Here is a 26,836-nt window from a genome sequence, read left to right as displayed (position 1 = left end):
AACACAAGAAAAAAAGCAAAACACTGTATTCTTTGTACAATGATCTAGACAGCTATTTGTCAAATGCTGATTTTCAATCCTACGACTGTAAAGAAAAGAAAAAAAAAAGACAAAATGCAATCTGAAAGCAGTATACGGTTAAGGCCATATCCCCAAGTAAACTGTAGAATCTCACAAGTAAACTGTAGGAATTAGAAGATGAAAAGTAAAAAGATAGAGTAAAAATAAATGTAGAACAGTTCTCTGCATGTGGGAATATCTCGAGCCATAAGATAGAATCAGCATTTGAGCTTGCTTTTTAGTCATTAGGAGGGGTGCTGATGCTTCACAGAATATCTCTGCTCTAATCCGCCCAGAGAAATTCTCATCAGATGCAACAAAACTTAGGAATGGAAACACCATGACTTCTATTCAACAATCATAATTCTAGTAAAAACCTATACGACGTTATTATTTTAAAGGTTTTATTTATTAATTTGAGAGAGAGAGAGTGCAAGCGAGAGAGCCCAAGCAAGGGGAGCAGCAGAGGGAGAGGGAGAAGCCGACTCCCCACTGAACAGGGAGCCTGAGCTGCGGCTCAGTCTCAGGACCCTGAGATCATGACCTGAGCCAAAGGCAACTGCTTAACTGACTTAGCCACCCAGGTGCCCCCTATACCACATTAAAAAAAAAAAAAAAAAAAAAGTCATGCAAGCAGCTCAAGAAGGCTTTGTTTATATACATGGAAATTAACTTTTTTTTTTAGTTCCATTGAAGTGTAACTGACAGATTTACTAAGACATTTAAAGTGTACATTGTGCTGATTTGATATACATTGTGAAAGGATTCCTCCCATCTAGTTGATTAACAAATCTGTTACCACACATATTTAACTTCTGCGTGTGCGTATGAGAACATTAAAGCTCTACTCTCTTAGCAAATTTCAATTGTACAGTACAATGTTAACAACATTAGTCAGTGTGTTTTACTTTTCTTTCTAAACTAACAACAGATTTTTTTGTTGTTCTTCAATCTGAAAAACTATTAAATGCTATCAAAGCTCAAAGGTAGCAGCCATTACTGTATGTTACTTTAAATCCTCAGAACTTATTCATCTTATACCTGGTACCCTTTTACCACATTCTCCATATATACACAACTGGTGCTGGCAACCACTTTTTTTTTTTAAGATTATTTATTTATTTATTTATTTATTTATTTATTTGACAGAAAGGGAGACAGCCAGCGAGAGAGGGAACACAAGCAGGGGGAGTGGGAGAGGAAGAAGCAGGCTCCCAGCAGAGGAGCCTGACGTGGGGCTCGATCCCAGGACTCTGGGATCACGCCCTGAGCTGAAGGCAGACGCTTAATGACTGAGCCACCCAGGTGCCCCTGGCAACCACTTTCTTACTCTATTTCAATGAGTTTGACTTTTTTATTTTTAGATTCCACTTACAAGTGATACCATGCAGTACTTACCTTTCTCTGTCTAGCTTATTTCACTTGTATAATGCCCTGAAGGTCCATCTATGTTGTCATAAATGGCAGGACTCCCAGCTTTCTCATGACTGTATAATGTATGTGTGTGTGTGTGTGTGTGTGTGTGTGTGTGTGTGTGTGTGAGAGAGAGAGAGAGAGAGAGTGCATGCATCCATCTTCTTATTCATTTATCCACTGGCTGAGATTATGTTTTTCCACTATTTTGAATAATGCTATGACAAACATGGAAGTGCAAATATCTCTTTGATATTGTTTTAATTTCTTATGGATTTATTACTGAATGGTGAATTGGTGGATCATAAGATAGTTCTATATTTATTTTTTAAGAAACCTCCATACTGTTTTCCACAGTGACTGTACCAATTTACATTCCTACCAACAGTGCACATGGTTTCTGTTTTATTCACATCTTCACCAGCACTTGTTATCATGTTTTTTTTAATTTCCCTAAAAATTTATTTATTTATTTTACAGAGAGAGAGTGCATGCACATCCATAAGCAGTGGGAGGGATAGAGGGAGAGAAGCAGACTCCCAATGACTGCAGAGCCAAAGACAGGGCTTGATCTCATGACCCTGAGATCATGACCTGAGCCAAAATCAAGAGTCAGTTGCTCAACATACTGAGACACCCAGGCGCCCACATCTCTTTTCTTTTTGATGATAACTATTCTAACAAGTATGATTGGTATCTCACTGAATCTTGTCTTACATTACCCTGATGATTAGTGATGTAGAGCACCTTTTTCATGTACCAGTTGGCCATCTGTGTGTCTTCTTTGGATAAGTATTCAGTTCCTCTGGCCATTTTTAATTGGACTGTTTGTTTGTTTGTTTGTTTGTTTTTGCTCAGTCGTAGGCGTTCATTATGTATTTTGGATATCAGTCTTTTAATAGATATATAATGTGCAAATATTTTCTCCCTTTCAGAAGAATGCCTTTTTCATTCTGTTAATGGTTTTCTTTTTTGGTGCAGAAGCTTTTCAGTTTGATGTAGTCTCACTTGTTTACTTTTGCTTTGGTCGCCTTTGCTTTTGGCACCAAATCCAAAAAATCCCTGCCAAGATCTATGTCATGGGCTTACCCCCATGTCTTCATCTAAGAGTTTTATGGTACTGGGTCTTAAATTCAAATATTTAATACATTTTGAGTCAATTTTTGTGTATTGTATAAGATCATAGTCTAGTGTCATTTTTTTGCATGTGGCTGTCCAGTTTTCCCAACACCATTTATTGAAGAGACTGTCCTTTCCCCATTGTATATTCTTGGCTCCTTTGTCACAAAGAAATTGACCATCTATGCATGGGTTTATTTCCAGACTTTCCATTACGTTCCATTGAAATATATGTCTGTTTTTATACCGGTACCATACTGTTTTGATTGTTACTGCTCTGTAATATACCTTGAAGTCAGGAAGTGTGATGTCCAGCTTTGTTCTTCTTTCTCCAGATTGTTTTGGCTCTTTAAAGTCTTTTGCGGTTCCATGCAAATTTTAAGATTGTTTTATTTCTGTGAAAAATGCAATTGGAATTTTGATAGGGGTTGCAACGAATCTGTAGATTGCTTTGGGCAGTATTAACATACTAACAATATTAATTCTGTCAATCTATGAGAACATTTATTTTTGTCTTCCTTGATTTCTTTCATCAGTGTCTTATACTTTTCAATGTAGAGTACTTTTACCTCTTGGGTGAAATTTCTTCCTATGTATTTTTTTTTAAGATTTTATTTACTTATTTGAGAGAGAGCATGAGCAGGGGGAGGAGCAGAGGGAGAAGGGGAAGGTGAAGTCAACTCCCTGCTGATCGGTGAGCCTGACACAGGGCTGGATCCCAGGACCTTGAGATCATGACCTGAGGTGAAGTCAGATGCTTAACCAACTGAGCCATACAGGTGACCCTCTTCCTAGGTATTTTAATATTTTGATGCAATTATAAATGGGATTATTTTCTTAATTTCTCTTTTGGATAGTGTATAGAAATACAACAGATTTTTTTGTATTGATTTTGTATCCTGCAACTTCACTGAATTCATTTACTAGTTCTAACACTTTATTGCTAGAATCTTTAGGGTTTTCTACATACATTACATCATCTGAAAAAAAAAACGGTTTTATTTTTTTTCCTCTGCAATTTAAATGCCTTTTAATACTTTTTCTTGCCTAACTGCTATGGCTAGGACTTCTGGTCATCTGTTGAATAAAAGTGACAGGAGTGGGCATCATTGTCTTGTTCCCCATTTTAGGAGTATCATGTCGTTGTAAGCTTATTATATGTGCCTTTTTATGTTGAGGTACTTTCTCTCTCAAATCATTGGCATTTTTCTTATGAATTGATGTTGATATTTGTCAAAAGCATTTTATGCATCTATTGAGATACTCATATGATTTTTCTCCTTCATTTTGTTAATGTAGTATATATATCTTGTTTATTGATTTCTGTATGTTGAACCATCCTTGCATCCTTGGAATCAATCCCAACTGATCATGGTGTATGAAACTTTTTTCAATTTGGTTTACTAAAACTTTATTAGGGATTTTTGTGTCTATGTTGAACAGAGATACTAGTCTGTAATTGTCTCATGGTGCATTTCCCTGAAATTAGTATCAGAATAATGCTGGTCTTATAAAATAACTTTGGAAACATTTCCTCCTCTCTTATTTTTTGAAAGAATTTGAGAAGGATCGGTAATAGTTTTTCTTTAATTGTTAGGTAGAATTTACCAGTGAAAGCATTTGTTTCTGAAATTTTCTTTGTTGGGAGGTTTTTGATTACTGATTCAATATCCTTAAAAGTAATTGATCTGTTCAGATTTTCTCTACCTGCTTCAGTCTTGGTATGTTGTATGTTTCTGAGATTTATCTATTTCTCTTAGGTTGCCCAATTTGTCAGTGTATAATTGTTCACAGTAGTCTCTCATGACCCTTTGTATTTCTGTGGTATCAGTTGTAATGCCTCCTCTTGGATATCTAATTTTATACGTTTGAGTCTTTATTTCATTTCTTGGTATGTCTAGATAAAGATTTCTCTATTTTTTAATCTCTTCCAAAAATCATCTTTTAGTTTCATTGATCTTTTCTATTGTCTTTGTAGTCTCTATATCATACACTGCCACTCTGATTTTTATTATTTCCTTCCGTTTACTAACTTTGGGCTTATTTTGTTTTCTTTTTATGATTCTTTGAGGTATAAAGTTACATTGTTTATCTCAGATCTTTTTTTCTTCCTAAAGGCATTTTTAAAAATATTTCAATTTAAATTCAATTAGCCAACATCATTAGTTTCAGATGTAGTATTCAATAATTCATAAGTTGTGTATAAACTCTAGTGCCTATCACATCACGTGCCCTCCTTAATATCCATCACCCAATCACCCCATCCCCCTCCATTAACCTTCTCCTCCAGCAACCTTCAGTTTTTTTCCTATAGTTCGGAGTCTCTCATGGTCTGTCTCCTTCTCTGATGACTTCCCATTCCCACCCTTTCTCTATTTTCCTCTGTGCTGTTTCTTATATTCCACATATGAGTGAAACCATATAATTGTCTTTCTCTAATTGACTTATTTTGCTCAGCATTATACCCTTCTCTTCCATCCACATCAATGTAAATGGTAAGTATTTATTCTTCCTGATGGCTGAGTAATATTCCCTTGTACATATACACCACATCTTCTTTATCCATTCATCTGTCCATGGACACCTTGGCTCTTTCCAAGTTTGGCTATTGTGGACAATGTTGTTATGAACATTGGGGTGCAGGTGCCCCTTCAGATCACTACATTTGTATCTTCGGGGTAAATACCTAGCAGTGAAATTTCTGGGTCATAGAGTAGCTCTATTTTTAACTTCTTGAGGAACCTTCATACTGTTTTCCAGAGTGGCTGCACCACTTTGCATTCACACCAACAGTGTAAGAGGGTTCCCCTTTCTCCACATCCTCACAAACTATGTTGTTTCCTGTCTTGTTAATTTTAGCCATTCTGACTGGTTTAAGGTGGTATTTCATTGTGGCTTTGATTTGTATTTCCTTGATGCTGAGTGATGTGGAGCATTTTTTCATGTGTCTTTTGGTCATTTGTATGTCTTCTTTGGAGAAATGTCTGTTCATGACTTCTGAACATTTCTTGACTGGATTATTTGTCTTGGGGGTTTTGAGTTTGGTAAATTCTTTATAGATTGTGGATACTAGCCCTTTATCTGATATGTCATTTGCAAATATCTTCTCCCATTACTATAGGCATTTATCTCTATGAACTTCCCTCTTAGAACTACTTTTGTTGCATCCCATTAGTTCTGGTATATTGTATTACCATTTCCTTTGGTATTGAGATTTTTTTTTTCTCTTGTGATTTCTTTGACCCACTGGTTATTCAGGAGCATGTTTTTTAATCTCCATGTATTTGCAAATTTTTCAGTTTTCTTCCTGTAATTGATTTCTAGTTTCAAACCACCGTGGTCAGAAAAGATGGTTGATATGATTTCAATCTTCTTATGTTGTTATGACTTGTTTTATGGTCTAACATATGATCTATCCAGATGTTCATGAGAAGAATGTGTACTTTGCTGTTCTTAGATGTAATGTCCTATAAAAGTCTGTTAAGTCCATCCGATGTAATGTCTCTAAGTCCAATGTTTCCATAATGATTATGTTTGGCTGATCTAGCTATTATTGAAAGTGGGATGCTGTAGTCCCCTAATATTGTATTTCTGCCTTCTTTCAGAACTGATAAATTTGCTTCATATAATTAGTGCTCCTATGGTAGGTACATAAGTATTTACAATTGTTCTATCCTTTGTGATTACATAATGATCATGTTTTATTATAGTTTGTGTTTCAAAGTCTGTTTTGTCTGATATAACCATAACAACCCCTTTGGGTTACAATTTTCACAGGATATGGTTTTCTATTCTTTCAATTTCAGTCTGTGTGCTCCTTTAAGGAATGAATGAGTTTCTTAGAGGCACCATATAGTTGGGTCTTGTTCTTTTAATCATTCAGCCACTCTACATCTTTTGATTGGGGAATTTAATCCCTTTATATTTAAAAGTAATTGCTGATAGATATGGACTTACTATTGCCATTTTCTTAATTGTCCTCTGCCTTTTTGTAATATGTTATTCCTTTCTTCTTTTCTTTGTCTCTTCCATTTTAATTTAATGATTTCCTATAATAGTCTGTATTGATTCTTTTCCCTTTATCTTTCTATTATAGGGTTGTTGTGGTTTTTTTTTTAAGATTTTACTTATTGAGAGAGAGAGCACAGAGGGAGAGTGAGAGGGAGAAGCAGACTCCCTGCTGAGCAGAGAGCCCGATGTGGGGATTAATCCCAGAGTCCTGAGATCATGACCCAAGCTGAAGACAGACTTAACCAACTGAGCCACCCAGGCACCGCCTATTACAGGTTTTTACCACGTGGTTACTATGAGGCTTATAAGACATCTTATATTTATAACAGTCTATTTTAACCTATAACAACTTAAGTTCAAATCCAGACTCGAGCTCTATATGTTTAGTTTCCCCTGCTACAATGTTTTCGATGTCACAAGTTACATCTCTTTATCTTGTTTAGCCATTAACAAATTTTTGTATAGATTAATACTTTAGTCTTTTAATCTTCATACTGTAAGTGATTTACCCACCTCCATCACATCATTAGAATATTCTGAAATTAACTACATATTTATATTTACCAATGAGATTATACTTTCATGTTTTCCTGTTACTCATTAGGGTCCTTTTATTTCAGCTTGAACTAGTCCCTTTAACATTTCTTGCAAGCCTAGACTAGTGTTGATGAACTCCTTTAGCTTTTGCAGATGTGGAAAAGTCTTAATTTCTCTTTCAGTTCGGAAGGACAACTTTGCTGGGTAGTGTATTTTTGGTTGGCAGCTTTTTTCCTTTTAGCACACTGAATATATCATGGGACTCCTGCCTGCCTGCCAAGTTTCTAATAAAAATCCACTAACTAAAAATCCATGGTGGTTACCTTGTACATAACAAGGTGATTTTCTCTTGCTGCTTTAAAAATTNATAAAATAAAAATTCTCTTCTTGGGATCCCTGGGTGGCTCAGTTGGTTAAGCATCTGCCTTTGGCTCAGGTCATGATTCCAGGGTCCTGCTTCTCCCTCTGCCTGCCGTTCCCCCTGCCTGTGCTTTCTCTCTCTCTCTCTCTCTCTCACTCTAATAAATAAATAAATAAATAAATAAATAAATAAATAAATAAATAAGATCTTTTCTAAAAAATGAAAATTCTCTTCTTTAACTTTTCATAATTTAATTATGTTTCTTGGTGTGGGTCTCTTGAATTCATCTCATTTATAACTCTGTGGACTTCTTGGATCTAGATGCCTATTTCTTTCCCCAGATTAGGGAAGTTTTCAGCCATTATTTCTTCAATAAGCTTTCTGCTCCTTTCTGTCTCTCTTCTGGGACAACTATAATGCAAATATTCATCCACTTGATGGTATCCTTTAAATCCCTTAAGGTATCGCTAGTCTTTTCCGTTCTTTTCTCTTTTTGTTCCTGTGTTTGGATGAATTCCACTGCCCAATCTTGGAGTTCACTGATCTTTTCTTCCAGTTGATCTAGTCTTTTGAATTTTTCTGTAGTTACTGTATTCTTTTCAGGTCTGTGGTTCCTGTTTGGTATATTCTTTTATTTTCTATCTCCTAAAATTCTCACTTTGTTCATGCATTATTCTCCTAACCATGGAAAACATCTTTATGACTATTATTTTGAACCCTTTGTCAGACAAATCACTTATTTCCATTTCATTAAGATCTGATTCTGGAGTTTTTCCTCGTTCTTTTTTTGGAATATATTCCTGTTTCTTCATTATCCTTGATTCTCTGTTTCAGTTTCTATGCATTAGGTAAAACAGCCCCCTCTTCCAGTCTTCATAGAGTGGTCTTGTGTAGGAGATGAACCTTATTGTTCAGCCTGCCCTGAGCTCCTAGTTGTCTCCCAAATCTCTGCAGAAGTCAAGGCTGCCTTCTTTGCTCTTAGTAGCTCCCAGTAGTTGTGGGTGCCAATACCTATCAGTGTGCCAAAGGGTAGGATCTCTGTCAGCACTTAGATATAGGCTGACTGAAAGCTAAACCCTTAGTCAGCAGCTTATAAAGTATGCAAGCAGACTTCTTTCAGGAAAAGACTGGGAGCTGGGCATTTTTTTCCCTGCTCCCTCTGCTCTAAGTCCTCAAGAGATAACCAGGTAAGATCTGCTTCTTTAGGGGCGCCTGGGTGGCTCAGCGGTTAAGCGTCTGCCTTCGGCTCAGGGCATGATCCCAGCGTTCTGGGATGGAGCCCCACATCAGGCTCCTCCACTATGAGCTTGCTTCTTCCTCTCCCACTCCCCCTGCTTGTGTTCCCTCTCTCCCTGGCTGTCTCTATCACTGTCGAATAAATACATTTAAAAAATCTTAAAAAAAAAAAAAAGATCTGCTTCTTTATTTGCTACAGACCTGTGGGACCCACAAACCACAAGTCCCCCTAGTCATCAGAGCCAGGAGATCAAGAGATGTACCCTCTAGGAAACATTGAAGATCTACAGTGTGCACAGAGATGTCATCTGACCTCCCTGATCTCTGGGGAGGATGAGAATCAGTACCTAGGTTTGTGTTAAATTAGAAGCCTGGTCCTCAGGCAGCAGCAGCTTTTACAGTACACAAATAGCCAGCTTTCAGGAAAAGACTGGAAGATGGGTGTTATTTACTCCCTCTGTGCTAAGCCCTGGAGGGAAAACCATGGCAAGTCCAAGCCAGGTTAAGAACTATTTCTTTGTTTGCCTTAGTCTTGGGGGTCTTGTGGACACAAGCCCTGTTTCAGAGCTAGGTGTTTTGGGGGCTCATCTCTCCAGTGAAAGTCTTAAAAGTTGGGGTGCTAGATGCTGGGTTCAAACTCTTTGCTCCTCATGGAAAACTAGGGAGTTATGAGTTCCCTACCTCTGTATGTCACTATGCCAAGGGTGGGATTTATGGCTGGAGTGTATCTTACCCTTTCCTACCCCTATCAATGTGGGTACTTTCTAATTCATCCAATGTATAGGAATTGCTCAGTTTCTGGATTTTTTTCAAGAGGAACTGCTTCATGTGTAGGTACAGATTTGGTGTCTTCATGGGGAAAGTGAGTTCAAGAGGTTCTTATATTGCCATCTTGGATCAGAGCCTCAAATCGACTCTTCAATATAGTCAGCAAAGTTACTTAGAGATAAAATTCAGAACACCAATGGAGAAAAAAAATTCACTAAGCAAGTTAAGATATTCTAATTATCTTTTATATTAAAAAAATTGATTGGTAACCTATCTGAAAAGATTACTGGCATCAATTCGACAGGGCTAAGCATTTCTACAAAAACAGTATGAAGTGAAAAAGAATAAAGATTCAAAAATATTCCAACATTTCCAGGAAAAATCCTATTAAAATATTTTTAATAAGCTATATAAATAAAGAAAAAATAATTTAAATAAATGTAGTATAAGATTTTCAAGTTTTACGGGGCACCTGGGTGGCTCAGTCGTTAAGCGTCTGCCTTCGGCTCAGGGTGTGATCCCTGCATTCTGGGATCGAGCCCCACATCAGGCCCCTCCGCTGGGAGCCTGCTTCTTCCTTTCCTACTCCCCCTGCTTGTGTTCCCTCTCTTGCTGGCTGTCTCTATCTCTGTCAAATGAATAAATAAAATCTTTAAAAAAAAAAAGATTTTCAAGTTTTGCTTTCTGTTAGGTAGAATAGACACTGTAAAAAACAACCTGATGGTAAGAATGGAGAAATATGGCTTTATTATTGAAAATACACTTAAATATAAGACCAATTTTTCATTGACTTTTATTAGTTATGACTTAAACAGAATGAAACAATGAATCAAAAAGATAAAAATCAAAAAACAGCAACAAAAAGAAGGCCCAAAGAGATTGAGTAATATTTCTCTATGGGGCAAAGCCAAGGGAAAGGGCCAGTGTTCTTCAACCTTGAAATGCCAACAACTACTTAACTTGATTCTTACTAGTGAGCCATTATCGGGTTGAAAACAAACAAAAACCAACAATTATTTTAATCACTCCTCTATTCATTCTAGTTAAGGAAAATCTATTACTTACACCTGGTTTTTTTGTTTTTTGTTTTCCTTAGCAGCAGTTTATTTCTCAGGTACTCTGCTGTCCTTCTATGACAAAAGCTGGTGATCTTTTATTGTAAGGATTATCAGGATATCAGTATTGTCTGCATTTTCATAAGAGTTCACTTCAAGAAACCAAATATTTAATGCAAAACTTTCTTTGATCATTATTAGACAGCTAGCTAAGAGATTTTCCTCTCTAAATGCATGATGCTCTAGTGCTTTCATTACAAAGCAGCCTATGAATCAAAATATGTTACCCTTTTCCCTGCTTCAGAAGGAAGTCAAAAACCAGTTTAGCAAAGCAGGCTCCTATTGTCAACAGTCTTCTCGTTTGAATGCCTGAGACTGACAACCCTAATCACATCAAACTCATTTTTAACATTTCAACACATTAACTTTAAAGGAATGACCACAAAACAGACATCCCTTATATTTGTCACTTAGAAATCACAAGAAAACAATCATTTGCATATTGCTGGAGTTGCTTCAGCAAAAACTCTATGTCCTCAACTTCTTTGAATGTTCCTTTCATCTTACTCCTCCCCTGAGGACTCACTGGCAGTGACCCTAAACTGCAGCTGCCCTCCCTTCCCTCCTTTCCACCCAATGGACAGGGAGGGCCAGGAAGAGACAGTCTTGCTCCTCGCAAAGGCTTCCAGTTCCCTTATGCTCCAGCTGTGAAGCATAGGAGAGGAATAGTCTACCTCTACCCAGAGGCAGGCACCTTCAGGGCTGTCCCACCCATCCTTCGGAGGCTTGGGCTTTAGGCTACCATTCTTGTTGATGTCAGTGCCTCCCCATTCCATGAAGTCCTCCTCCACCTAACCTCAGCCACTCGTCTGCCCCACTCATTCTCTAAGTCTTGAAATTACAAATTGCTTCCCTCCACTAACTCAACTCTGAGCACCCATCATTCTTACCTGATTAGCTTATTGCCTCTAGCATTAGCACTTTAAGTGTTTGACCAACCTCTTCGCAATCTAGAATAGGGTGGTCCTACCCCCCATCTCTTTGTACTCCACACCCTGCCTGTTCTTATTTCCTACCTTACCTGGTCTAGATTTCATAGTTCAATATTATAGTCACTACATGGAACTTTTATTGACTACTTTCATTGTACTCACTGTACAATCTCAAGCTCTGCCCGTTCCACATTTGCAGCCCCATAGTTCAATCCATATTGACTGGTTGATCTCAAACTCAAAATGACAACTCCCAATAGAACCTTATCTTGCCAAACAATCCCAATGTACATCCCTTGTCCATTGACTCCCCCACTACAGGACTATGTATCTACTCTCTATCCTCATTCCTCCAATGCCATCTCCTTGTCATTACTCTCAGCTAATGAAAATAATTTCCATTTCACTGACAAAATGGAAGTGATCAGAAAGAACTTGAGTTCCCACAGCCATATATAGCTACCTGCAACCTGCACCTGAGGAGACTCTGCCCTCTGTCCACGGATGACTATCTATGCTCCTGACCCAGCATACCCCTCCATTTGCACACTCCTGTCACCAAATCAGACACAATACCAGTAGTTATCCTTTCTTTCCCCTACTGAGGACCTTTCCCATCAATATACAACATGTGCTATAATTCCCACCCATAAAAAATAACTCAATCTCCACATTCCTTCTAGTTAACAACCAGTTCTCTATACCTCTTAAAGCAAAATTCCACCAAAGAATTTTCTATTCAAGTTGTCTTCAGTTTCTCTTTTTCCATTCTCTTTAAATCCACAGCAGTCTGGCTTAGCCCAACCATAACACTGAGAAAGCCCCACATTCCTTGCCCTCCACAGTGCAACCCAGCAGCATCCATCACAGTTGGTTGCCTTTTTTTCTTCTCAAAGACACATCTTTACTTGACTTCCAGGACACCACACTGTTTAGATTTGATCCCTCCCACAGCAGCCTCTTCCTCTGGGCCCCAATGACTGCAGAATGCCTAGGGCTCAGGCCTCACAGAGAGATATTCCTTTCAATCTGCATTTGATCTCCTGCAAACTGACCCTGCTGGTGCTTTAAAACCATCTGTACATGGGAGCCTACATCTAGCACCAGCACTGTCACCGAAGTTCAGAACCATATCCTATTCAGATATATAATGTACAAATCAACATAGTCAAAAGCCTCATGATTTCTTTCATCAATGTCATATAGTTTTCAGGATAGAGCTCTTTCATCTCCTTGGTTAAATTTATCCCTAACTATTTTACTGTTTTTGATGCTATTGTAAATGAGATAATCTTTTTAATTGATTTTTCTGTTAATCTGTTGCAGTGTATATATGGATCTGCTACTGATTTTTGTATGTTAATTTCATATTCTGCAACTTTACTGAACTCATTGATTAGATCTAACCATTTTTTAATGGGAGTTTTTAGGATTTTTTTATATACAGAATCATGATGAAAAAAATTGCAGAAAACACAAATATATGGAAAGATATCCAATGTTCATGGATTGGAAGAATTGATATTGTTAAAATGCCCACAACTACCCAAAGCCATCTATAGATTCAATTCAATCCCTATCAAGATTCCAATGACATTTTCACAGAAATTGAAAAAGCAATCCTAAAATGTGTATGGAACCACAAGAACCCCAAATAGCCAAAGCAATCCTGAGAAAGTACAATGAAGTGGGAGACTTCACACATGCTGATTTCAAGCTATATGATAAAGCTACAGCAATCAAAACAATATGGTACTGGCATAAAAACAGACACATATAGACCAATAGAAGAGAATGCAAAGCCCAGAAATAAACCCATGTATACAGAGTCAACTAAAATTTGATAAGGGTGCCAAGAATATCCAAAGGAGAAAAGACAGTCTCTTCAATAAATGCTACTGGGAAAATTGGATATTTACAAGTAAAAGAATGAAATTAGACTCCTATTCTTACACTACTCACAAAAATTAACTCAAAGTGGATTAAAAACCTAATCTATAAAACCATAAAATTCCTAGAAGAAAATATAGAAAAAAAGCTCCTTGACACGGGTCTTGACAGTAATTTTTTTGGATGACACTTAAACCACAAGGAATAAAATGAACAAGTGGGACTACATCAAACTATAAAGCTTCTACGCAGCAAAAGAAATAATCAATAAAATGAAAAGGCAGCCTACAGAATAAGAGAAAATATTGCAAGTCACATACTTGATAAAGAGTTAATATACAAAATATATAAAGAATTTACACAACTCAATAGCAAAAAAACGAATAACCCAATTTTTTAAAAAATGGGCAAAGAACATGAACAGACATTTTTCTAAAGAAGATATTTAAATGACCAACAGGTACAGGAAAAGGTGTTCAACATCACTAATCATCACCTCACACTTGTTGGACTGATTATCATCAAAAAGGCAAGAGATAACAAATTATTGTTAAGATATGCAGAAAAAGGGGGCGCCTGGGTAGCACAGCCGTTAAGCGTCTGCCTTCAGCTCAGGGCGTGATCCCAGTGTTATGGGATCGAGCCCCACATCAGGCTCCTCCGCTATGAGCCTGCTTCTTCCTCTCCCACTCCCCCTGCTTGTGTTCCCTATCTGGCTGTCTGGCTGTCAAATAAATAAAATCTTAAAAAAAAAAAAAAAGATATGCAGAAAAAGAATCTCATGGGCACTGTTGGTGGAAATGTAAGTTGGTGCAGCCACTACGAAAAACAGTATAGAGGTTCCTCAAAAAATTAAAAATAGAACTACTATATGATCCAGCAATTCCACTGCTGGGTATATATCTGAAGGAAATGAATCACTATTTTGAAGAGGTATCTGTATCCCCATGTTCACTGCAGCATTATTTACAATAGCCAAAAAATGGAAACAACCTGAGAGTCCACTGACGAATGAATATAGAAAATGGTACACACACACACACTGACTGAATTATTATTCAGCCACAAAAAGAGAAGGAACTTCTGTCATTTGTGACAACATCGGTGGACCTTGAAGGCATTATGCTAAGTGAAATAAGTAAGACAGAGAAAGATACATACTGTATGATCTCACTTATATGTGGAACCTAAAAACAAAACAAAACAAAAACAAACACCCCACCACAAACTCGTAGAAAAAAAGATCAGATTTGTGGTGACCACAGGTGGTGTGGGGGGCAGAACTGGAGGAAAGTGATCAAAGAATACAAACTTCCAGTTACAAGATAAATAAGTATTGGACATGTAATGTACAACATGAGGCCTACGGTTAACACTGCTATATGGTATACTGGAAAGCTGCTGACAGAGGAGATCCTAAAAGATCTTATCACAAGGAAAAAAACATTTTTTTCTTTTCTTTTCTTTTCTTTTTTTTTGGTATATATGAGGTGATGATGTTAACTAAACTTGTAGTGGTCATCATTTCACAATATATGTAAGTCAAGTCATTACGCTATACACCTTAAACAGTGCTGTATATTATTTATATTTTCATAAGACTGAAAGAAAAAAGAATAAATGTAAAAAGAGACTATTACTACTAAGAATGCAGACCAATTTTCTACTTTTATAAAGTAATGGGGTGGGTGGGTGACACAATAAGACCAACTGATAGAACTGACCACACAAAATAGAAACCTTCATACATTCTTGCCAAATACACCTCAATGCCAAACAGCAAAGGTAGTGGGGGGAAAAAAATCCAATTTTTGTTTGAAAGTATAGAAGCAAAACAATAATAAAAATTCTGACCCCAGTATATAAACTGTACAAAGAATGTATATGGTCAATTTACAAGAAAGTAAAAGGCTAACAATTCCTTCCCTCAAAAAAAAAAAAAAAAAAATTTAAAAATAAGGCCTCATGTTTTCTCACCAAGAAAAACCAAACCAACCAACCAAACAAACAAAAAAAAAAGAAAAACCAAATAAAACAAAACCATCAGATCCCCCGCACCCCCCTCTTAGGCAATGTCAGCTCCATGAAATGCCCTTCCCCAAACCTCTTAGCCATTCTTGATCCTCTTTTTCTGCTTTCTTTCCATAAAGTTTATCTTCTTTTGACATTCTACTTTACTTCTTAGGTCCTCATCACACACTCCCCTACACAGTCAGGGCTTTAGTTGCTATGTCTCCAGGATATGCAACACTGTTCAGAACATAGTAGGCCCCCATGAGGGTTGGGGACATGGCTTTCTGTAATTGCGTGGCATCAACTTCAACAACAAAGACATTCAATCCCTCTAATTTCTTCTTTTCATGTTCTTTCCAGAGATTAATATAAACCACCACCATTCTCTTTTGAGGCTTTAAATTTCTCTACTTTGGGCATAAAGCCTTCTGAGTTATTTTATGTTATAAATATATATATATGGTGAATAGGCATGAACCGACCCACCATGCTACACCCATCCCGCTAGACTCTGTGACATCCTTATACTTGTCCCTCCACTTCTACACTTAAGACAGGTCTCTCCTCTCCTGATGTCCCTTCCCTACTTCCTTCCCTGGACCACTCTGTCTCCACTGGGTCCTCCTCATTATTCTCTAAATAGTCCTCGTCTTTCCTCTGTTGACTCCTTGGACCTGAGATCCCTTTCAAGCCACTAGCAGCTAATCTGCACATCTGACTTCTTGCCTAAAATCCCAGTCCCAGCAAAAGAATCGCAGCACTGTCTCTACTCTTTGTCCTGGACACTCCTTGAGCCATGGGTCCCTGGTTTCCTCCCCTGCTGGTTCACTAACATTGCCATTGAGTTCTTAGTATACATTGTACCTGCCCTCTCTTGACATAAACACTTCCTAAACAGATCCAAACCTGTGTGTTTTTCATTGCCACATTTACTCTTTCTACTGAAACTCCTTTTTCCTTGAAACTCTACTAAGTTTGCTTTTGTGGCACTGCTTCCCACAAGCTCTCACTTTCATTGAAATTTTGTTTTCATTGTTTTGCTCTAATTTAAAATACAAAGAGACCATGTATTACACAGGATTGGGACAAGGATCTTAGAAGGCATACTCTTATCCCCTTCACATGTCCTGCTTGACCCCCCATGGCCTGCCCCTTGTGGTTATTCGTATACATACCAGGCAGTTTCCTATTTGTGTGTCTTTGCTCTCTTATACATCCTTGCATTTGCAAGTATTCCCTTGGACAATCTCTATAACCATACTTGTAAAATTAACCTGAATATATTTATTTCTCTTTCCCTCTTTGTAATATAACTTATGTGAAAACAGGAATATGCTTTTACTTGTCTTAATTATCTAAGTATCTGGAATGCTGTTGCTCAATAAAATTTGATAAACCCAAATAACCAATCCCACTAATGAAAGCATTCATATAAGCTGTTATGACTGAAACAATGAATGCTTGACTTGGATAAACTGTTCCCTATATCATCTCCAGAAATTAGAACTTCTATAATAGCTTATCAAAGTTACAATTATATTCTGTCAATTTTCATCCCCTACTAAACAAGTTTAAGTATTTCTAAATTAACATTTCAGGTATTTGGATTTTAAAGAAAGATAAAGAAAGATTTTTAAAAAGGTGTAATTTAACCTTAGAAGCTTCTTCTTGTTTACTGATGCTCCTGGAGTGCTGGGAAACGTCTGTTTCTGAGGTGTGTTCAAAACAGTCTCTGCAGATTTCACCCTCTCCTTTATAGGTCTCTCCATCATCTGTCTATCATGAAATCCAAAATCCATGTGGTATTTGGGAGAGGATTCTGAATCAATGAACACGACATTCTCTGAGTCATCTTCCTTTTCACTATCTGATGAATATTCCGAAATTTCTGTAGAGCTCTGAAAAATATTAAAAGAAATGCAATTAAATTTGGATAACTCTTCATACAAGTCCATATTTACATATGCCTTTGCTCCATTCTCCTCTGGTAACATTCATTGAAATAACTTTGTAAATAGTTATTTAAAGGTTAAACTTTTATTTTGAAATTACTATCAACGGCTCCTATTTAAGAATATGAGTCATTGCCTCTTTTTACTAACAATTCCTAAAATGTTTCTTACTTTATCCTACTCAAATTTCTACTTCAACTTTTTTTTTAAAGTGGATTATAAAACAGGAGATCACATCACATAGTGAATCCTGGACAGAAGAATCAAAAAACGTTTTCTGTGATGTCGTCTGTCTTTACTTAGACACACACTAAAATATTTAAGTGTGGTAGGTTTTTTATTTTCCCAATACTTGGATTCACAAGTCAGTCCCATTTTGTTCTAACATCAGCAACAATTTATCCTTCAACATTCTAATTTTCCAGTGTATTAGTAAGCTCTTCTAATTTAATACCTTTAAATTTTTTAAAATTTATTAAATGAAAGCAGTACATTTAGTTGAAATGGATCTTCTGTACCCACTCAATTTGTAGGGTAGGCATGGGGTCCCTCATGAGGAGCCCTGTTTCTTTTGATGGATCAACGTGGACTGTGTCCCTGGCACTGCAGCGGACACTTGGTTAAAGAGAGTGAATAGGAGACTGCAAGGGGTTAAGAGAAGAGGGATAAGATGAGTCTTCTGGGGGGGGGGGAAGATGGCGGAGGAGTAGGGGACCTTTTTTCAGCTGGTACCCTGAGTCGAGCTGGATATCTACCAGGCCATCCTTACCACCCACGAAATCAGCCCGAGACGTAGGAAGATACATCTGGATCTCTACAAATGAACATCTCCAGCGATGAGTATTGAGGTAGGAAGCAGGGAGCCCTGAATCCGTGCACAGATATCGGAAGATGAACGGAAGGGGATGAAGCCGTCAGACTCGGGCACCGGGAAGCAGTATACGCCTGCACTGGGGAGTGGGCTGGATCACAGACTGGCACCCGCAGGAAAGCAGACTGAGACCAAGAGCCCAGGAATGCACACAGGACCACACTGAAAATCGGAGCTGCGGAGCACTCAGTGGAACCGGACTGATACCAGGAGCTCGGAAGCGTGCGCGACCAGACTGAAAACGGCAGCCCCGGAGCACTCAGTGGAACCAGAATGAAACTGGAAGCTCGAGAGCGTGCGCCCGTCCAAACTGAAAACCAGAGCTCCGGAGCTCACGCTCAAACTAGACTGAAACCAGGAGCTCAGGAGCGCCCACGCAACCACACTGAAAGCCGGAGCTCCGGAGTGCTTACAGGAACCGGACTGATACTGTGAGCCAGGGAGCGCGTGCACGACCACACTGAAACCTGGAGCTCCATATCGCATGCGAACCACACTTAAACAGGGAACTCTGGAGCGCCTGCGGGAACCGGGGGTGGCTGACGGAGTTAGAATCAAAAAGGACAATGCCAGCCATGGAAGCCAGGACTGGGAGAGTGGCTGTGGGGCGCACATCCCGGGACACTGCAGGGTTTTTAACAGCTCCCACAGAAACAGAGTTAAAGTGCCCAGGAGAGCTCAGTGGAGAGCAGACTGCAATCTCTCTGTTCTGAGAAAGAGGTTCGGATAGGGCCACTGCTGCTCTGACTCTCAGAAGAGTCACAGAAAGCCACCAGGGAAAGACGCCGGAGAACAAAAGCCCAGAAATACTGGTTGGCATTGTGCAAATACCCACCACCCCCTCAGGGAGGACTGGGCAAGACTACCCAAACAGCGTTGCCTTAGTATCAGCGCAGCAGGCCCCTCCCCCAGAAGGCAGGATGAAAAATAAAGGCGGCCACATCTCTAAGGTCCCTATAAAACAAGTGCACAATGCCTGGGCCTGGGTCCTGGTCAATAATTTGGGTTTTGGGCATCCGCACAACCTCTCCTCCTCAGAATGACGAGCAGGAGAACTCTCAACAAAGAAAGGACACAGAGACTGTGGCCTCTGCCAGAGAACTGAGGGATATGAATAAAACCAAATTATCAGAAATGGAGTTCAGAGTAACAATGGTCAAGATGATGTGTAGACTTAAAAAAAATATTAATGAAAATATTAACGTGAATATAGAATCTCTAAGGGCGGATATGAGAGCGAATCTCACATAAATAAAAAATACCATGAATCAAATGCAGTTAAAACTAGATGCTCTGATGGCCAGAGTAAAAGAGGCAGAAAAAAAATGGGTAAATTGGAAGATGGGATGGTAGAAGAGAAGGTAAAAATGGAAATGTGGCTCAAAAAAATCCAATCTCAAGAATGTAGATTATAGCAGATTACTGACTCAATGAAATATTCCAATTTAAGAATCATCGGCATCCCCAAGGCCAAGCAGTGTGACAGATCATATCAACAAGAAAACAGTCAAGAACCATATGATCCTCTCAATAGATGCAGAAAAAGCATTTGAAAAAATACAGCATCCTTTCCTGATTAAAAACCTTCAGAGTGTAGGGATAGAGGGTACATTCCTCAATCTCATAAAAGCCATCCATGAAAAGCCTACAGCAAATATCATTCTCAATGGGGAAAAGCTGGAAGCCTTTCCCTTAAGATCAGGAACATGACAAGGATGCCCACTATCGCCACTATTATTCAACATAGTACTAGAAGTCCTTGCAACAGCAATCAGACAACAAAAAGGGATAAAAGGTATCTAAATCTGCAAAGAAGAAGTCAAACTGTCTCTCTTCGCAGATGACATGACACTCTATACAGAAAATCCAAAAGACTCCACTCCCAAACTACTAGAACTTATAGAGCAATTCAGTAATGTGGCAGGATACAATATCAATGCTCAGAAATCAGTTGCATATCTATACACGAACAATGAGACTGAAGAAAGAGAAATTAGGGAATCCATCCCATTTACAATAGCACCAAAATTCAGTAATGTGGCAGGATACAATATCAATGCTCAGAAATCAGTTGCATATCTATACACGAACAATGAGACTGAAGAAAGAGAAATTAGGGAATCCATCCCATTTACAATAGCACCAAAAATCATACGTTACCTCAGAATTAACTTAACCAGAGAGGTAATGGATCTATCAATCTACACTTTCAATGCTATCCCGATCAAAATACCAATGACATTTTTCAAGGAACTGGAACAAACAGCCCTTAAATTTTTGTGCAACCAGAAAAGGCCCCGAATCGCCAAGGAATTGTTGAAAAGGAAAAACAAAGCTGGCGGCATCACGTTGCCGATTTCAAGCTATACGACAAAGCTGTGATCACAAAGACAGCAAGGTACTGGCACAAAAACAGACACATAGACCAATGGAACAGGATAGAGAACCCAGAAATGGACCCTCGGTCTTTGGGCAACTAATCTTTGACAAAGCAGGAAAAAACATCCGGTGCAAAAAGACAGTCTCTTCAATAAATGGTGCTGGGAAAATTGGACAGCTACATGCAAAAGAATGAAACGTGACCACTCTCTCACACCATACACAAAGATAAACTCCAAATGGATGAAAGACCTCGATGTGAGACAGGAATCCATCAAAATCATAGAGGAAAACATAGGCAGCAACCTCTACGACAACGGCCAAAGCAACCTTTTTCATGACACATCTCAGTTTTAACATCCAAAAATGGAAAATTCTCTTAGAAATATTTCAAGAATTAGAGATAATAGCTATTCATTGTGACTTATTTCAAGCACATGGAAAAGCATAAAAAATACATACACTCCTCACCCTACCACCCTATGTCACGTGTTATCAGGATGCAAATTACCCTTCAGTTTATTTTAAATGATGCAGCTGAAATTTTATATATCTTTTTGTTCCTGTTTTCCTCCTTCCTAGAAGTAAAGCTCTCCTGCACTTGGCATTTTATTAGAGTCCTGTTTTATCACAAACACACATATATAAACTGTATAGTATTATTTTGCAAGCTTTTATATTTTATATAAAATTATAAAATGGTGTCCTCTGAACACAGCTCTGAATGACCTATTTTTTATCAATATTTTTTATATTTATCCATGTTCACACATGTAGTTCTAATTCAGTGCTGCCCAATGCAAGAAACATCTAATTTTAAATTTTCTAGTAGCCACATTGAGAAAATAAAAAGAAAAGTGAAATTAATTGTGATAATACATTTTATTTAACCAAATATATAAAGGATTACTATTTCTTGTCTGACCTCTCACCAGAATCACCTTTAGAAGCTCCCTCACTATAACTCAAAACTCTTCCAGGCTCTACTCATTACCCAGTTCCAAAGCCACTGCCATATTTTAAAGTATTTCTTACAGCAGAATCCCACTTCTTGGTACCAATTTGTCTTAGTCAGCTCAGGCTGCCATAAAAAAATTCCATAGAGCAGGTGGCTTAAAAAATAGACATTGAGATCTGTGGAGACTGGGAGTCCAAGATCAAGGTGCCAGTCAATATGGTTGGGGTTGAGAGCTCATCCTAGCTTGCAGATGGACACTTTCTTCCTGTGTCCTCAAAGGGCAGAGAGAGAGAAAGAGAGATCTCCCACATGTCTTTCGCTCTTTTTTTTCTTTATTCGAGAAGGAGAAAGCACGTGAGTTAGAGAGTGAGAGAGAGCATGAGCAGGGGGGAGGGTCAGAGGGAGAAGCAGACTCACCACTGAGCAGGGACCCTGACACCAGGCTTGATCCCAGGACCCTAGGACCAAGACCTGAGCCAAAGGCAGACACTTAACTGACTGAGCCACCCAGGTACCCCTCTTCATGTCTCTTCTTATAAAGGCAGTAATTCCATCATGAGGGACCCAGCCGCATGACCTAGTCACCCCCAAAGGCCCCATCACCAAATACTATCCCATTGAGAGGGCTTCAATATAAGAATTTTGGGGAGGGGAACAAAATTCAGGACATAGCAATCTTCTTACACATTTTTAAAAGTTTTTAATTCCAATTAGTTAACAAGCAGTGTTATATTATTTTCAGGTATACCATATACTAATTCAACAATTCCATATATTACCTGATGCTCATCACAACAAGTGAACTCCTTCATCCCCATCACCTATTTCACCCACCCCCACCAGCCTCCCCTCTGGTAACCATCAGTTTGTTCTCTGTAATGACTCCGTTTCTTGGTCTGTCTCTGTCTCTTTCTATATATTTTATTTTCCCTTTACCTCTGTTATGTTTCTTACATTCATATATGAGTGAAATCATATGGTATTTCTCTTCCTCTCCCTGACTTATTTTTATTATATTCTGTACTTCCACTAATGTCATTTTTTATAGCTCAATTAATATTCCATTCTATATATTTACATCCAGTATACATTTACATTGTATATATTTACACGGATACATCTTTATCCACTTATCAGTCATTTGTAGTTTTGCTTGGATTTCCCTGATGATGAGTGATGTTGAACATCTTTTCGTGTGTCTGTTGGCCATCTTGATGTCTTCTTTGGAGAAATGTCTGTTCGTGCCTCCTGCCCATTTTATAACTGGATTATTTGTTTTGGGGTATTGAGTTTTATAAGTTCTTTATATATTTTGGATACTAACCCTTTATCATGTATGTCATTTGCAAATATCTTCTCCCACTCCACAGGTTGTCTTTCAGTTTCATTGATTGTTTCCTTTGCTATGCAAAAGCTTTTTGTTTTGATTAAGTCCCAAAAGTTATTTTTTCCTTTGTTTCCCTGGCCTCCAGAGACATACCTAGAAAAAAATTGCTACAGCCAATGTCACAGAGGTTACTGCCTGTGTTCTCTTCTAGGATTTATATGGCTTCAGGTCTCACATTAAGGTTTTTAATACATTTTGAATTTATTTTTGTGTATGATGTAAGAAGTGGTCTAGTTTCATTTTTTTACATGTAGCTGTTCAATCTTCCCAACACCATTTGTTAAAGGGACTGTCTTTTTCCCACTGGATATTCTTTCCTGCTTTGTCGATGATTAATTGACCAAATAGCTAAGAGTTCATTTCTGGGTTCTCTATTCTGTTCCACTGACATGCTGTGTCTATTCTTGTGCCAGTACCATATGTTTTGAATACTACAGCTTTGTAATATAACTTGAAATCCAAAATTGTGATGCCTCCAGGTTTGCTTTTCTTTTTCAAGATTGCTTTAGCTATTTGGGATCTTTAGCGGTTCCATAAAACTTTTAGAATTATTTGTTCTGGGGTGCCTGGGTGGCTCAGTCGTTAAGCGTCTGCCTTCGGCTCAGGGCGTGATCCCGGAGTTGTGGGATTGAGCCCCACATCAGGCTCTTCCGCTGGGAGCCTGCTTCTTCCTCTCCCACTCCCCCTGCTTGTGTTCCCTCTCTCCCTGGCTGTCTCTATCTCTGTCAAATAAATAAATAAAATCTTTAAAAAAAAAAAGAATTATTTGTTCTAGTTCTATAAAAAATGCTGTATTTTGATAGGGATTGCATTAAATGTATAGATCGCTTTGGGTAGTATAGACATTTTAACAATATTTGGAAATAATCTTTTTCCAATCCAGGAGCACAGAATGTTTTTCCATTTCTTCTGTGTCATCTTCAATTACTTTCATCAGTGTTCCAGAGTTTTCAGAGTACAGGACAGGACTTTCATCTCTTTGGTAAGGTATATTCCTAAGTATCTTATTATTTTTGGTGAAATTGTAAGTGGGATAGTTTTCTTAATTTCTGTTTCAATATTGGTGTATAGAAATGCAACAGATTTCTGTGCATTGATTTTTATCCTCCAGCTTTACTGAATTCTGTATCAGTTCTAGTAATTTTGGGGTGGAGTCTTTTGGGCTTTCTACATAGAATATCATGTCATTTGCCAATAGTGAAAGTTGACTTCTTCCTTGCCAATTTGGATGACTTTTAATTCTTTTTGTTGTCTGATTGCTGTGGCTAGGACTTCTGCTACTATGTTGAATAAGAGTGGTGAGAGTGGACATCCTTGTCTTGTCCTGACCTTAGGGGAAAAGCTCTCAGTTTTTCCCAAAAGGCTGATGTTAGCTGTGGGTTTTTCATATGTAGCTATTATTATGTTGAGGTATGTTCCCTCTAAACCTATACTGCTGAGGGTTTTTATCATGAATGGACGTTATACTTTGAAAAACACTTTTTCTGCATCTATTGAAATGATCATATGTTTCTTATCCTTTCTCTTATTCATGTGATATATCCCATTGATTTACGAATATTGAATAAATTCCACTCGATTGAGGTGAATGATTTTTTTTTCAATGTATTAGATTCTGTTTGCTTGCAATTTGTTGAGAATTTTTGCAGCTGTGTTCATCAGAGATCATGGCCTGTAGTTCTCTATTGTAGTAGTGTCTTTATCCATAGTGGAATCTTTGGTATGAGGGTAACGCTGGCCATAGAACGAATTTGGAAGTTTTCCTTTCACTTCTATTTTTTTGGAATAGTTTGAGAAGAGGTATGAACTCTTTTTCAAATATTTGGTAGAACTGTCCTGTGAAGGCTTTTGATCATGGACTTATGTTTGTTCAGAGTTTTTTGATTACTGATTCAATTCAACTTTGCTGGTCATCAGTCTGTTGAAGCTTTCTATTTCTTCTTGATTTAGTTTTGGGAGTTTATATGTTTCTAGGAACTTATCCATTTTTTCCTAGATTGTCCAATTTGTTGGCATATAATTTTTCATAATATTCTCATAATTATTTGTATTTTTGTAGATTGGTTGTTATTTCTCCTCTCTCATTTGTGACTTATTTGTTTGGGTCCTTTCGCTTTTCCTTTTGGTAAGTCTGGATAGAGATTTATCAATTTGATTGATTTTTTCAAAGAACCAGTTCCTGGTTTCACTGGTCCGTTCGATTGTTTCTTTAGTTTCTATATCATTTATTTTTGCTCTAAACTTTATTATTTCTTTCCTTCTGCTGGTTTTAGGTTTTGTTTGTTGTTCTTTTTCTAGCTCTTTTAGGTATAAGGTTAGATTATTTATTCAAGATTTTTCTTGCTTCATGAGGTAAGCTTGCATTGCTACAAACTACCCTCTTAGAGCCATTTTTGCTGCAGCCCAAAGGTTTGGATCATTGTGTGTGTTTTTTGTTTGTTTTTTTAAAGTTTTTATCCATTTACTTGGGGGGGAGGGAGAGGGAGAAGGGGAGAATCTCAAGCAGACTCCCCACTGAGTGTAGAGGCAGAAGCAGGGCTGTATCCCACGACCCTGAGATCGCGACCTTGGCTGAAACCAAGAGCCAGTTGCTCAACCTCCTGTGCCAACCAGGTGCACCAGGACCATTGTCATTTCATTTTCACTTGTTTCCATGTACTTTTCTATTTCATTTTATTTCCTGGTTGACCCATTTATGGTTTAGTAGATTTATTATTTGTCTTCCATCTATTTATGGCCTTTATATATTTTTTTCTTGTGGTTGATTTGTAGTTTCATAGCATTGTGGTCAGAAAAGATGCATGGTTGACTTTGATCTTTTTGAATTTGCTGAGGCTTGTTTTGTGGCCTAGCTCATGATCTATTCTGGAGAGTGTTCTATATGCACTTGGAAAATTCTACTGTTTCAGGATGGAATGTTTTGAATATAACTTTTTAATCCATCTGGCCCAGTGTGTCATTCAAAGCCACTGTTTCCTTGTTGATTTTCTGTTTAGATGACCTATCTATTGAGTGGAGTGTTAAAGTCCCTACTATTATTCTATTATTATTAATTCCTTTATTTTGTTATTAACTATCTTACGTATTTGGGTGCTGCTATGTTATGTTGGGTTGCATAAATATTTACAATTATTAGATCTTCTTGTTGGATGTCCCCTTTATCATTATATAGTGTCCTTCTCTGTCTCTTGTTACAGTCTGTTTTAAAGTCTATTTTGTGGGGCACCTGTGCAGCTCAGTCAATTAAGCATCTGTCTTCAGCTCAGGTCATGATCCCAGGGTCCTGGGATCGAGTCCAACATAGGGATCCTTGCTCAGTGGGGAGCCTCTTCTCCCTCTGCCTCCCACTCCCCCTGCTTGTTCTCTCTTTCCCTCTCTCTGACAAATAAATAAACAAAATCTTTTTTTTAAAGTCTATTTTGTCCGATATAAGTATTGCTATTCCTGCTTTCTTTTGACATCTATCTGTATGATAAATGTTTCTCCATCCCCTCACTTTCAATCTGCAGGTGTCTTTACATCTAAAATGAGTCTTTTGTAGGCAGCATACAGATAGGTCTTGTTATTTTAACCACTTTGTCACGCTATGCATTTTGATTGGGAGGTTTGTCTATTGACATTCAAAGTAACTATGGACAATATGTACTCATTGTGATTTTGTTTTGTGGTTGTTTCTGAGGATTTTCTCAGATACTTTCTTGCCTTCCTTTCATGTTTTGCTGATTTTGTTTAGTGATATATTTGGATTTCTTTCTCTCTATTATTGCATATTTATTAGTGGTTTTTGATATATGGTTGCCATTAGGTTTGTATATAACCTCTTCTGCATATAGC

At 37.9% G+C, this 26,836-nt stretch overlaps 1 protein-coding gene across 12 annotated transcripts in view; it reads right to left on the bottom strand.

Annotated features, from left to right (window-relative positions):
• Window positions 1-26,836, bottom strand: part of SPIDR (scaffold protein involved in DNA repair) — a 502,027-nt gene that overhangs the window by 335,438 nt on the left and 139,753 nt on the right. For all 12 annotated transcript variants that reach the window (XR_004622658.1, XM_034650137.1, XM_034650132.1 and 9 more), the window contains one exon: window positions 17,109-17,353. Coding sequence is in view for 11 of the 12 variants with exons in the window: in XM_034650137.1 (XP_034506028.1) it covers window positions 17,109-17,353 (245 nt within the window). In the remaining variant the exon portion in view is untranslated. The remainder of the gene's footprint in view (window positions 1-17,108; window positions 17,354-26,836) is intronic.

The sequence above is a fragment of the Ailuropoda melanoleuca genome, unplaced genomic scaffold (assembly GCF_002007445.2).
Source record: "Ailuropoda melanoleuca isolate Jingjing unplaced genomic scaffold, ASM200744v2 unplaced-scaffold11384, whole genome shotgun sequence".
Taxonomy (NCBI): Eukaryota; Metazoa; Chordata; class Mammalia; order Carnivora; family Ursidae; genus Ailuropoda; species Ailuropoda melanoleuca.
The sequence above is the reverse complement of the archived record's forward strand: the minus strand, read 5'-3'. Positions and strand labels throughout refer to the sequence as shown.